This window comes from Spodoptera frugiperda, chromosome 5, assembly GCF_023101765.2.
Source record: "Spodoptera frugiperda isolate SF20-4 chromosome 5, AGI-APGP_CSIRO_Sfru_2.0, whole genome shotgun sequence".
NCBI classification, from domain to species: Eukaryota; Metazoa; Arthropoda; class Insecta; order Lepidoptera; family Noctuidae; genus Spodoptera; species Spodoptera frugiperda.
In genome coordinates this window covers 11401377-11415807 of record NC_064216.1, presented here as the reverse complement: position 1 = coordinate 11415807, position 14431 = coordinate 11401377, and the positions used below count along the sequence as shown (strand labels likewise).

Below are 14431 nucleotides of genomic sequence, written 5' to 3'. Positions count from 1 at the left end.
TGTGAATGCAATTTCAACCCAATACAATCTCAATAATTATTCAATGTCAAAACTATAAATACAACTCCAATCATAACTGCATAGTACGATTTTTTACAATATCAACGTCGATCGATCGAAATTGGATTCAAGAGTAAGAGCTGATTCGGTAGCTCGCACTGTATCATTAGGAGTTTACAGCAATTTTTACTTGACATTTTGTTTTTTTTGTGCAATTCGATGTAATTTCCGTAGACGAGACCCAATTAGTTATTCAATGTACACTTTTGATGTAGTTGTTAATGGGTAGTTTATAAATCACCGAGAAAACTATTCTAGACTGCAATAATTAAGGCTGATGCCCGATCCGGAGCTGCGGACAACGTAAAAGGTTACCGGGGCTCCGGCTCAAAGCAGGAGTAGGAACGAGGTGGTTTTTAGTCAGTAAGAGTCTGACACTCCCTCCGCCTCACCCAAGACGGGAGAAGTCATTGGATGATTTTCCCCCTTCAAAAAATAAAGGCTGCACGTTGCTAACTTTTATTGAGATTTACAATAGAGGCCATACTTGAATTCTACTGGCTTGATGTATCGTCGTTTGTAGTTGATTTTCTATACCTTTCCTACACAGTAAAAAGAGTTACTGCCTTCATAAAACCTTTCCTAACGGGGGTCGGTAGACTTGTAAGATTTATTAGCAAGCTTATTGAGGTGAATTTGTATTGGTTTTTTATGTCGACATGTCATTCTATACGTATATTTATTTGTTTACTGATTTATACGAAAACAATATTGTCGATCTTGTTTTTTTATGGATTGTACTATGCTGACATTGCTCTTATGCTCATTCATCTTGTACTCAACATAGTCTGAATTGACATTTTCCTCATCATCATCAACATGGATCAGAGCAACACATGCCACATAAATAATACTCATACCTTGACTACATAAACTTATTTCAGTATCTATTACAGTTATAGGGACATAGATTTTTTTAAACTTAACAAAGCAGAACAGGTTTGTCGAAAATCTGGGTAAAATTTAATATTCCTTTTGTATAAACCTCGTCTTATTAATAACCTGATCAGTCACATTGATGCGGTCATGCAGACAAGTTATGTGCGTACTTTTACGTTTTTTCTTAAATTAACTTAATTGTACATTCTTCCCTACGACGAATCTTAATAAACTTTATTTGACTGGACGGTTGTTGCTGTGGTTGCCGCGCAACGTATAGCTAGCTGATTCGATTCCCGCACGCAGCAACTATTTGTCCATCCATAAATGGTTACTGTTGAAAACTGGCAGTCAGACGCAACATACGTCTTTAACAACTCCAAACATAGCCTCCTAAGCAAATCCCATACAATCAGTCTTTCACCATACTCCCTAATATCCCCCCCCCATGCCCACCACACAGTCTTAACTAAAATGCAACGTTGAGTAAAACACAAATTGAATCGAACATCCAATCCGACTAGTACCTGCGCCCAGGTTTGCTCGACATTGGGATCTAATAACGTGGTATTGCAGACTACAGCTGTTCGTATGCAGTGGCTCAAGGAGCCGGTATATAAATATTCTGCGGTTTAAGTTACAAACTGATAGCGTTGGTTAGTAAAATAATTGTTTGATCGGTAGATAATGATAGCATGGCGAAGTTGTTACGTGACTACAACAAAGTATAAAGTTGTAGAGTGCTTTTCCAATAGAGATGTGCTATGTAGTTATACCACGAAGTTGTAATAGCTAAGCTGGGAAACTATGTGACCGTTTCTACTGATACTAAGCTATGTCGCTGTGGAAGGAAGATATGCAGCTCGAGTATGCGTTGTATCGATAGTAGGGAGGCCGGAGGAGCATAATTATACGCACCTATGACACAGGAGAAAATCTTCGTGTGAAGCAATGTCAAAAAAAAAGAAATTTACCTTGCCATATACCATCAGACACATTTCCAGATTTCGTGCAACTGTTGAGGAGTCTTTTTTAGAAACAGACTTACTTTAATTATACTTTGCCCGACATAGGAATCGAATCTAGGTCCACTCGATTGATTTTCCCTACATTGATATTCATCGTTCTGTAAGTCAATGTAATTGCAATCATTCACCAAAGAGACAGTCAACTTTCCCAAAATCACAAACCCTTTTCTCTCTCTCTCTTATCTAAAAACAAAACCTTTCTCAACACACATAAAAACAACATCAACATTAAAATAACTAAAATCGCTTTCCTCTTATAACACAGACCAATTTTTGAGACAGTAATGCGATTTAGGAGCGCGATAACTTAGTTTTGTATAAGAAAGAATTATATTTTGTCGCGTGTTCCGCGGCGACATGCATCTACGTCGCCATGTCGCCTCGTCGCCTCGTCGCTAAGGAACAAAATCGAGTACATATTTTATATTTCAGTTGAGAAAATATATCTTGTTAGGGTTTAAATTTGAAGCATATGGGAGTAAACTTTTATGTAAAATTTTGTTTTATGTAAAGTTTGTTTATATTGCTGGAATTTGTATTCAGTTGATGAAGGAGTATTATATATAAGTGAATCTGTCTGTCTGTCTGTATACCCGCTGTCTACTTTGTTATGTTATATTATTGTTACAGTACTAGGATATTTTCCACCAGAGATGTGCTATGTAGCTATGCCGCGAGGATGTAATAGCTAAGCTGTGAAACTATGTGATCATTACCACTGATACTAAGCTATGTAGCTGTGCGAGTAAGATGTGTTATGAAGATGCTACTGCAAAGTAGCTGTCGGAGAAGATGCGCTGCTCGAGTATGTGAAATATCGATAGTAGGGAAGCCACAGAACACAACTATCGCACGCTTCCAGGCAATATCTAATATGCAGGACCCTATATCGCGTCTTTAAACACCCATGGAAAATCTAGTGATATTTACTGTAGCTAAGCTAGATTACCTAGTCACAAAACATCATAATTATAAACCATTAAAACCTAATCTTACATACACATAGCATAGTATATTATCTTTTAGAACATAACAAACAAAATCCTCAATATTGACATCCATAGCCATCATTTATAACGTCACTAAATTCACACCATAGAAGTGACACCTTCAACAACAGTTAGCACCATAACGGTGCTGGGTTTATGGCACCCAAACACCATAATTTGGACATCTAACTGAACTACTAATTTATATTATTGGTTACATGGATAATGCATTAGTTTGATACAGACAGTAGCCATGGGCTAATGGTGCTCTAAAGTTAAAACGTACCATAATATTTTGATGGTGTAAAAAAAATGTGAGGTAAGTTGTGAGAGTTGGATGTAGTTCCAGTAGCCTGTTCGGTATGACAAAAGAGCATCATAGAGGTTTGAAACCATGGAATTTGTGCTTAGTCAGTGACAAAAGACTGTTTATTTATTAATCTATTTATTTATACTTTTTTAATTACTTACAAAATCACATAGTGCAACATAAATAACCACATACAATGACCGGTTTTATCGCACAAGGCGATTTCTTACAATTTTTCAATCTTTGGACAACTGTTATTTCTAGGTTCTGAATTATTAAGTGAACCACGTTTATTTTTCATATTGACAAATGTGTTATTAAAATGTCGGTCCAAACTTCCAAAGTAAAGACTGAAAAATAATGAGTTTGCTTGTAAAGTTGTTTAACAGCAAAACACAAATTGTGAGTGTGATAGCATTTTCATTCTAATTCGCGCAATTCAAATCTTTAAATAATTTCCAGCACACTGCTCACAAAATTAACTGAAACCCACATGCTCAGTTATGCATGCAATCATAGAATCAAGAATCAATTCAACAAACTCACCATACAATCAAAAAACAACCTTAAAACCCTTAAAAAACAAGAAACCAAATTGAAAATCCGTGAAACTGCATCAAATTGAGATCCTTTCAAAGCGAATAGGGTTCGAAAATTAAATTCCAGTTTACCAAGTTACTATGGAACTTAAACAAGGGAATTTAGTCTTTATTATGAAGGTGATAGGGTGGTTGTGATGTGTATGGGTAAGGTGGTAGTCTAAGGTTCTTTATTGAGGATAAGTAGGGTGGAAGACAGACATGCATCGTCGGTGTCGTGTCTGCAAATAGGTCAGATGCTGACTTCTACATACGTTTGATTGTTGGGACGCTTTTATTGAGGATACGAGGAGATTTTAGATGGGTGAATGGTTTGTTAAGGAAGAGGGTTGGTGATTTAAATTGTGTACTTTTTTGAAAAAAATATTATAATACAAACTGTCAAAATCTATTGACTTGTTCTACGTGAACAACCACAACGCGTTTAATTCGCGTGTCACACTTCGCGCTCGTTACCTTCTTTAAACAAAAAATCTTACCATAATCAATTTTTTTTTAAAGGAACTGCCATCAATTTTCTTTCCCACCTCCATTTTACTAAGTCAGGTACTTTCCCTGAAACCTTCTTTTAATTCTGAAAAATACTATGTTGAAAACTGCGCATCAAAATCGGTTCAGCCAGACGCGAGATAATCGCGGACAAACATACATACTTGCTAATCAAACTGAGATCCTACTTTTTTTGAAATCGGTTAATAAATGATATTTTTTTCAAGCTGGTTTAAAAAATCTGTTATGTTAGCGACCAGAAAGAAAGACAAACTATATTAATATATTTTTCCACTCAAAATATAAGGAAGAACTATAAAACTTCATAATTCAGTTTCAATTATTTTATCTACAAACAAATAGAATAGCAAAAGTTAAATGCTTTCCGGACTACCTTCTCTGTCAACCCTTCAGCAAAAATATCACCGTAATTAATTAATACATATAATAACCCCAGTATTTGCCTGACATCTCTTTTGAATTAAATGAAAAATGAGCATTTCATTTTCAGACCTTCCTTTGTTCAAAACGCTACTCGAAAATGCAACTTATGCAGTTAAAAGAAGGTTGGTTTTTGATTGTGTTTTCAGGAGCCGTTGAGAAACTACAATTCGGAGCTGAAATTGATTTATGTAGCGACAGAACCCCTGAAACAATTAGGTTCATGCATTTCGTGAGTAATTCTAAAACTTGTGAAAGCTACTTATCTACCTACGTATATGTTACTTTTATTATGTTATCGTAGTTTTATATTTTTACTTCCATCTATGTGTGGGAGAGCCATGCTTCGGCACGAATGGGCCGGCTCGACCGGAGTGATACCACGGCCATACAGAAAACCGACGTGAAACTACGCTTGCGTTGTGTGAGTGAGGTTACCGGAGGCCCAATTACCAATTTTTCATTTACATCATCATCATCATCATCAGCCTGTTGAACAAAGCCTCCCCTTATTCCTCTACATATAACGACCAGCCATTCATATCACACTTTGGCAATTAATATAATAATTGTATCAGAAAAAAATATCAAGAAATTTTTAAGAAAAAATCGCTAGTGACTCCATTTCTTTGCTCCCAAGTGTAATACAAAAATGACACCACATTTCCCAAATAGGTAGATAGAGTATCTATATGGCGACACACTTGAAAGATATTATAATATAACACACAGGGAATGTTTGTCTGTCGATCCAATCAACGTAACGTGATCGCAGAGCAAACAGCGCCGGGCCTCGATCAACAGCTTTATAATATGTAGGCGCTCATCATTCAAGTGGTATCCATATACCTATCATAGTATATGTATATGTTGATAGGTACTGGAGGTACAAAGGTTTTTAAAATTAACCTATTAAATTGTAAACTGTTGATGAAGCGAAAGAGGTATCTAAGAATCGTAGCAATTGGCGGTCCATTACCTCTGCCTACCTTCATGGGAGATAGGCGTGAAGGTGTATGTATGTATGTAAATTGTAAGTTTTTTGTAAGCTGTCTATAGGTCTCCTCTATGTAAGACGAATTGTCATAGTAATAGGTGGTGTAATTTTAGTAAGAGTCTGATACCCCTCTCGCCTCGCCTAAGGCGGGAGAAGTTACAGAACAGATAAAAGTAGAGAAGTCATTCGACCATTTTACCCCTTCAAAAAAAGGTGGGTCAATTTTATAGTTTTTGAATTATTGGATTTTTTTAATGCCGTGCCTTCCAACTAAGATTTTCTTACGATTTTCTGTTGTGTCGTGGGTGCGTTTACAAACGTAAACGCACCCAACACGTGACACATGTACAATTTTACATCCACATGACATTGAGAACCGGAACAAGAATTGGTGGATTACACTAAGAGTTGTTATGTGCGGGAATCGAAACCGCAACACATTGCATGGCAGCCAGTTTACTAGCCACCGCGGCAACTTTAAATGTTCAGGTTTATTGACAAAGAAAAGCAGTAAATAGTCGCCACTCTTGGTCTTTCCCTGGGTGTAAGATGCAACTAAGGGACTACATAATATTTGACAGGGACTAGGTAGCAACGCTTTCTGATAAGCGGAAACCTTTTTACAGTGACCTCCAATCCATTACTTAGATGTGAAGATATTATTGGCAAATCATTACGTATAAGAAGTTCGTCGTCGTATCACACGTCTTTTATGCCAGAAGGGGTATACAGAGGTACACATTACGGCATGTAATTTCACTGTACAATGGACTTCCACTTTTCACCATTTATGTTTTAAGTCCCATGTAATAGGGGGTGAGCCAATAAACCGAAAAAAGCCCAGTACTTTTATCAACCCGGGAATCAAATCTAGGCGCCTCTTGCTCGGCAGGTGCACTTGCGTCCACTCGTCCATCAAGACTCATAATTCCCATAGGCCGTTAAATAGGTCATGGTTATAGTCTAGACTTGCGAAATAAATACATTAAGAGTACTAGGTCACACATTAACTCTTTGACTATCATACAACAATGCATTATTGCACAAACATGCGCGTAGATGTGACAAATCGATCATCTATTGTGCAACGAAATCCAGAATGATCTCAAATATACAGACAGCCGCAATTCAAGCTACCCTTACCTAACTAAATCGTTTAATTGAATTTCAACTTTAGACTTTACGAATAAGGTTTAAAATGCATTGATGATTTGAATGATCAGTATAGGTTGATGTGCCTAGGTATATAATTTCAATGCAAGCACGCTTCATTGCACTAAACTCAAGGATGACACATTTTTATGTTTGAACAAAAAACTGACCAATTTTAAGGTCGAGTGGCAGCCCTGGTCTGTTGCCATTTAAACAGTAACAACCAGACTGTTTTGGTTCACCAGCAAAGACGCTCGTGTTAGATTTTTTTTTTTTTTGGAAAATTTGTTGAATATTTTTTTTTTTGAAAAATGTTGAAGATTTTTGAGAAGAATTTATTTTTTGTTATTCTGTTCGTGGGGTTCAGTGCTGCTATCTACATCGCTAAAGGTAAGATACACTTCTATACGTAACATTTTTATTTATGGTATATCAGCAAGATTATTCTAAGGTTAAGGCTCTTTACCTTAACTACTCACCAAGGGGGAAAATCATCCAAATGACTTTTCTCAGACAGTGTCAGACTCTTACTGACTAAAAACCACCCCGTTCCTAGCGAGTTACCGAAGCTCCGGCTTAAGACTCAAAGCTGGAGTAAGAACGGGGAATGGTTTTTAGTCAGTAAGGTCTGCGGACTATCTCGCCCGGTTCGAGGCGGGAGAAGTCATTGGATGATTTTCACCGCAAAAAACTGAAATTAAAGGACCTGCTGCCTCGTTGGTCGAGTGGTCGCAAGTGCGACTGCCGGACAAGGGACGTCTCGGGTTCAATACCCGGGTCGGGCTTTTTCGGTTTTTCGAAAATTTCCAACAACCCTCAGTAGTAGCACAATCTGGAATTGTGCCCTGTATATGGCAATGGGCTTACCCCCTATTGCATGGGACTTATAACACAAGCGGTGAAAAGTGCACATCTGCTTACCCCTTCGGGGATAAACTCCTTGGTGTTACGTTGCGTTGCGTTCTTAAGATATTGTTTGTAGTTTCTTTTCGAACGGATAATATAATAAAAATGATTTAGGAAATTAAAGAAAAAATATAATTAAAGAAATTGCGTATACTCGTATAAGCACAAATGTAAACTGTAACAATAATATAGAGGGCGCGAGTGAGACATAAAGGTTGCTTCCTTTACTTCGTGTCATGTCATTAGGAGATAATTCTAATGGAAACAGCAACTCATGCGGTGTGGGGAGTGTGTTGGGGATCATTTGGAATTGGGATTTCAAGCTTTGTAATGTAACTGTTGGAATATGTGTAAAATGTTATGGAGGAAAGAAAGAAAAACTATAAAAAAGTCATCACCACGGCGCAATATGGTTGTTTGTTAAGCTATCTTAGGGCGAGCTGTGAATGTGTATTGAATCTAATCAGTTTAGTAAAAATACTAAGTTTGAATTTCACCTTCCATTATTCAAATCAATATACATATTATATTAGTCTTTCTAGATCAATTAAATACAAGTTCAATCAAATGCATAATTAATAAAATTAACCGAAGTAATTGACAAACAAAGATATAATAAAAAAAAATGTATCCTTCTGCCTACCCTTACGGGACAATCAAAGACTTTATCAGTATAGTAATAATAAGTTTATGACAAACACACATTTAGGGCTCAACAAATAACTACAGTACAGTAACCAAACACCCGATGAACATAATAATATCTTCTTTAATTTCTTAACAAGCAGTTCTGAATCCGAACTGTGATCCCGTGGGTAGGTTCTTCAGCACAGACTGCAGTTTACGGTTGCGGCAACCAGCAGCAGCAATGCAGGGACCGCCGGGATATTCTCGCACTAAACCTTTCCTGGAATCAATGATAGAAGGGTTAAAATGTCGTTGAAAAGAAGAAAGAAGACAATGGTCGTTTTCACTAACCACCCTTAACAGTTACATAGCATGTGGGAGCACCTGAACCAACCCCTTATCTTGACTTTTAGGTGTCACTTATAGGTTGCTGGAAACCAATTGTCTATAATTGTAGAAGGCTTCCTTAAAATCCTGGGGAGTGTTGTAAAAACAGGCATAATATTCAGTAAGAATCAAGACAGATTTATTACAAAACATTTTTTAACTGAGTTGCGTGACACATTTTTCAGTTCATAAAAAATACACAGATTAATTTACTCTTCCAGTGTCATTACACAATGCGATGAGAAACTGATATCCTGGTTTTCAAACCGTGACAAAATTACGTCTATTTTAAAGTGTTTCCTTTCCAATCAAATCAATAAAAGGAGAGAATAAAAAGCAAATTGACCTGAAGTTTTATCTCATTCTTATTGTAGACAAGACAGAAGATGTGTCTTCTGTGTGGTCTAGATGACATACTTGCAATAACACCCAGCTCTGCAGTGTGCTAGCCGTTTCGCTGGAGTCTTGACTCTCTCCATGCGATCCCTGCGCACCCAGCACGTGTACTCCATCGTGAACTCACAGGACCTGTGCACCTCGCCGTTGGGACATTCCTTGCCTAAAAGCATAATGTGTTTATTTTATGGAACAAGCCGGTAAACGAGCTGACGGATTACCTGATGGTAAGTAATCGCCGCCGCACACTTGAAACACCAGAGGCGTTCGAAGTGCGTTGCCGGAATTTTGGGGAATAGGAATTTAAGGGTTGTTGGGGAATTGGGGATTGGGAAGATTGGGAAGGGGGGAATTGGGCCTCCGGTAATCTCACTAACATAACGAAACACGACGCGAGCGTTGTTTCACGTCGGCTTTCGGTGAGGCCGTGGTATCACTCCGGTTGAGCTGATCTATTCATGCCGAAGCATAGCTCTCTCACACTTAATCTGTTGCGACCAGTGGGCTTAAGCAGGAAAAATTTTAAGATCTTTTGTTGTACTTGCTTAGCAAAAACATAGGAAGTGTAAACATCAAACCTTGGATTGGATACGAAGTAATGCATTTCCCATTTATTTCTATACATCTTAACATTAACAGTATTATGTATTAATAAAAAATCCATTGCCGACCGCTATGCTCTATTCTATAGGTTTTTATTTCATAATCCATTGCCCGCTGTGGTTATTTTTTGTGCCTTAAGATATTAATGGAATATTCTATGGTCATAACGGATTTTGTGATTGAATATTACGGTATATCTTAAGTAAGTGACAGTGATGACATAAAACCATTGTTTGTTTTTGAGTGCATCTTTAAAATGAATTTTTTTGAAGGAATTATTTATTTATTTAAAAGCTTTATGTATATAATTATATGGGTGGACATAATACCCTTGACATTTCTGATGGAGATCTGGTGGTGATAAAATAACTAGGGGTGCAAGGAAGATGCCAAATAGCGATCCATTTAAATTTTGAAATAACAAGAGACGTGTATATAATTCAGACATATACCTATATTATAATAGATAGATACATATGTAATAATACATACATACATATACAGTATACATTAATATACTCGTACACTACATACAGAGTAGTTTTTTTTTTTTTTTTGAGGGGGAAAATCATCCAATGACTTCTCCCGCCTTGGGCAAGGCGAGAGGGAGTGTCAGACTCTTACTGACTAAAAACCACCCCGTTTCTTCTCCTGCTTTTCGAGCCGGAGCTCCGGTAAACCCGCTAGGTAGTCCGCAGCTCCGGATCGGCATCAGCCCTGCTGGGCCCCATCTGTGGTGGTCTGATGGCTTTTTGAGGTGCGCGTGGAACGCGACGCGCCGTACGCACGGGTCTGGTTCTGTTCGGGTGGAGAGTAGTTTGAATAGAGAATAATTACAATTTGGAACGAGCACCTAGCTTTACTGACGGACAAACTTATTTAATTCTTTGTTGACGTTTCAAAAGTACCTGCGTATACGGTTTAATTGGAATAAATGATTTGACTTTGACTTTGAGTCAGTGTGATGAATAAGAAATTATCAAAAAATATACTTACGCAATGTAATACTTACTACGACGTCTAAAATAAATAGGAATACTACAGCAGCTAATTTCATTGTGGTTCTCAAAATGTCCCTTCAATAAAAAGTCAGTTTTCACTAAAACCTCAATCTCACATCCACAGTTCAAGCTTAAATATTGTTCATAAACTCATTTAAGTCTTTGACTGCCAATAGAAAACTGTTGAAGGCAAATCCTCCGCTAACGTCGGTCACCGGTGACCACTACGGCGTTCAATGTGTTAATTAATTGATTAGAGATTATATGTGATAGATTTCCTCTTTTACAAAATGGAAAAATATTTTATTTTGTTACAGTACGATGGCACTGATTGTCTTTTCATGACCATATTGAATTTAAAAAAGATATCTGACATATTTGCTCGATCAAAACTGATTAATAATTATGACCGATTGTTAATAGATTACAATAATGTTAAGTGATGGATTCATAAGATAAATTTATATTATAACTTTCTATAAGATTATACTAAATTAATTATTAAGTTTTTAGGTTTACGCACGTTTTTATTTGACAAGGAACTCGACTAGTTTCAAACCATGCTAGAGGCTCATATTCATGAGCAGCATTCTGCGACTTGAAACTAGTCGAGTTCCTCGTCAAATATTTACGTGAGTAAGCCGAAAAACATAATAATTAATCAGATAAATTAGCGAAAAGAAGTGCGTTTGTATCAAGGTTTGTATAAAATGCGTGATAAAATTTCTACTTAATGTTTTCAATCAATATAAAGATTAAAAAACCGTATTGAAAAGTAATTAGCAAGTCAAGTGTGTAATGAAACCAATTAATTTAGCGGCGTACTTTTTATGTGGAAGCAATCGAGAATCGTTTTGTGATCGATTTCCGAGTTATTTTTTGAGGATCTTTCGCTCGAGTGAGTTTGTTTTAAAAGATCAATGATCATTGGATCATTTGGCTAATGATTCCTTTCCATTTTTAGTTTAATTGGGTTCATAATTGGGTCTGGAAAGTAAGAATTTTGGGTTGTATTTGTTTTGTTCTGATTGTTTTCGTTGAAATGTAGGCTCTGTGGTATATGTGACGAAAAGACTCGACTGAGTTTCCTATATGCTGCCCAGCCAAGCTGTATCCTTCTACGAGCCTTCCTCTCGAAGTTGTTTCTACCAAACTGTAGGGTTTGTCCTAGGTAGACATATTCGCGAATAACCTCGAGAGGAGACCCATTAAGGCTGATCGGCTCCGGAAGAACATGTTCTTTGAACATGGTTATGTTCAAAGAACTGTTGTGTATGTGTGTTGTAATTTATACTAAAGATTAATGTATCCATTCACAGAAGAATGTCCTCCAAACGAGGAGTACTTGCTGTGTGGTTCAGCGTGCCCCTTCAACTGTTCGAACCCTCGGGGGCCAGTTCTCTGCACAGACGACATCTGCGGCGAGGGATGCTACTGCAAGTCAGGGTACCTGAGGAATGACAACGGCACCTGTGTTACCATGGATCAATGTGTTGGTAAGTTCATTTTACGTACATATAGAGACCAGCGGCCTTAGTCTGCTATTACAATCGTGTCAGAATGGTCGATCATTGAGCAGTGCAAGAGGGACGGAGCTATGTAGGTTGTATAGCTCCTTCCTGGGGCCTTAGTCTGCTATTACAATTGTCTCACAATGGTCGATCATTGATCAGTGCAAGAGGGACTAAGGCCCCAGATTGGCGATATATTAAAGAAGGGCCAAATTAAAAGTACCTTTAACCGACGAGTATGCGTGAAAAGATTGATGACTGTTGATGAAGCGAAAGAGGTTTGTAAGATTCGTAGCAATTGGCGGTCTATTGTTTCTGCCTACCCCCATGGGAGACAGGTGTGAAGTTATGTGTGAAGGCAGGGGATCGTTAAATAATTTCAGAGTCCCCAGTTATTTTGTGAAACGTTTTTGTTAGTCATTTTTTTAATGGGACAACCCCACCGCTCCCTTCCATACCGCTGTAACTCCTGTAAACTAGGATCTACAGTAGATACCATTATGAAAACACCAGAACACTGAAGTCCGGCGCGTCTCAGGGACATAAATGACTGTCTGGGATCCCGCAACGAAATATATTAGAAGATTTTGTTTGTCATGTCGGTCTTACTAAAATATCTATCTTAAAACATCCAGGCAAGGACGAAGTCTGCGGTCCTAACGAAGAGTTCCTATCCTGTGGATCAGTGTGCCCACTCACTTGCAAGCAGCCCGAGCCTCTGGTCTGCGGGCTCGCGTGCGGGATGGGATGCTTCTGTAAAGCGGGATACGTGCGGGATACCGCTAACGACAAATGCGTGACTCCCGATCAATGCCCTACCGGTGAGTATTGAAAGTAATCGAAACGAAAGTCTGTTCAGCGCTCTGATTGGTTAGTTTAATCCAGCCGGCCAATCAGAGAGCTTTTTTTTGTTTCAAAAAAACGTTGTCCCACATTAGGATTTTCTCCTGTGTCGTGGGTTCGTTTACAAACATACAATTTCACATGCACTTTAAACGTAAACCAAACTCATACTAAGACTACTGCTAATCATTGAGTTGTTAAAGAGCGGCTTTATTCAAATCAAATCAAAAGTATTTATTTGCAAGAAAGACAGGGAAAGGTCTTATAACCTAAAAGTCATAGTATTTCATTCTAGCGTTTGTTTAGCGTAGGCGTTCAATACACGTATGTGTAGCGTAGATGCCGCGACTACGCGGCGTCTCTTTCATTAACCCTTGCCAACGAATATTGTGTCCCGCCTTTAATTGACTTCATAGAAAACGCCACAATAACCCGACGCCTGCGCTGCGTAGTTGCGGCGTCTGCGCTGCACATACGTTAATCCTACGCTGGCCAAATGCTAGTGTTAAGCCGTTCTTAAAAACTCAATGAATATCTTAAATCAAGTACGTAATAAGAAGGTCCCATTTTTTTAGTACATAGATATTTTGTAGTCTTTGTATTCATTTTTTTTTTACATACCAAATCAAATCAAATCAAATCACTTTAATGCATCCATAGTGTACAATTTGGTCTTAAATATTATACAGTAATACGTTCCAACTATTGGACTAATTGACCCTATCCTAATATTTAAAGGTGTAGTTTTGATTTGGAACTAATTAACCAATTTTAATGAAGAATGGAACCGTTAGACATATTTCTATATCTTACAGAACAATGTCTGAATCAAAATGAAGTGTATGATCTATGTAACGGCAACTGCGAGCCATCTTGCGACGATCCAGAGCCGATTTGCACGAAAATCTGCAAGGGTGGCTGCGTGTGCGCACCAGGACTCCTGCGCAACTCCGCCGGCGAGTGTGTGAGTGTGGACAAATGCGGGAACTACACGGACGGCGCTTTATCCCAATATATGAATGTTATTAATAAGATTCTACATTTGTAAGCTTTAGAGATTAATTAAACGATGCTATTTATTACATATTTGTTTTGTTTGGCTATAATAACTTTAAATTTGTTATTATAACTTTCGTGAGACATACTAAATTAATTATAATGTTATCGGCTTACCCACGTAAGTAACTGTTTGACGAGGAACTCGACTACTCGT

At 37.8% G+C, this 14431-nt stretch overlaps 2 protein-coding genes across 3 annotated transcripts; one reads left to right on the top strand and one right to left on the bottom strand.

Moving 5' to 3' along the window:
• Positions 1–7173: 7173 nt before the first annotated feature.
• Positions 7174–14300, top strand: LOC118272210 (serine protease inhibitor swm-1-like). 2 transcript variants are annotated; one of them, XM_050693578.1, is made up of 4 exons: positions 7174–7334; positions 12184–12360; positions 13011–13196; positions 14034–14300. In XM_050693578.1, exons 1-4 carry the CDS (start codon positions 7256–7258, stop codon positions 14264–14266), a joined length of 675 nt encoding a protein of 224 aa, XP_050549535.1. In that variant the 5' UTR covers positions 7174–7255; the 3' UTR covers positions 14267–14300. The 2 variants fall into 2 exon arrangements, with proteins under 2 accessions (XP_050549535.1, XP_050549534.1); XM_050693577.1 differs by lacking the exon at positions 7174–7334 and adding an exon at positions 11641–11762.
• On the bottom strand, positions 8578–11230 carry LOC118271929 (uncharacterized). Its single transcript, XM_035588195.2, has 3 exons — positions 10860–11230; positions 9282–9423; positions 8578–8757 (listed from the first exon to the last, which is right to left on the bottom strand). The coding sequence occupies exons 1-3, from the start codon at positions 10918–10920 to the stop codon at positions 8628–8630; spliced, it is 333 nt and encodes a 110-aa protein (XP_035444088.1). The 5' UTR covers positions 10921–11230; the 3' UTR covers positions 8578–8627.
• Positions 14301–14431: the final 131 nt, after the last annotated feature.

Excerpts from the sequence above, each read along its gene's own strand:
- LOC118271929 (XM_035588195.2), bottom strand. The coding sequence starts at position 10,920 with ATGAAATTAGCTGCTGTAGTATTCCTATTTATTTTAGACGTCGTAGTA. Across the intron at positions 9,424-10,859 it reads CGTAGTAAGTATTACATTGC|GCAAGGAATGTCCCAACGGC; the intron begins GTAAGTATATTT and ends TTATGCTTTTAG. Across the intron at positions 8,758-9,281 it reads AGAGCTGGGTGTTATTGCAA|GAAAGGTTTAGTGCGAGAAT; the intron begins GTATGTCATCTA and ends CATTGATTCCAG.
- LOC118272210 (XM_050693577.1), top strand. The coding sequence starts at position 11,663 with ATGAAACCAATTAATTTAGCGGCGTACTTTTTATGTGGAAGCAATCGA. Across the intron at positions 12,361-13,010 it reads TACCATGGATCAATGTGTTG|GCAAGGACGAAGTCTGCGGT; the intron begins GTAAGTTCATTT and ends TAAAACATCCAG. Across the intron at positions 13,197-14,033 it reads TCCCGATCAATGCCCTACCG|AACAATGTCTGAATCAAAAT; the intron begins GTGAGTATTGAA and ends TATATCTTACAG.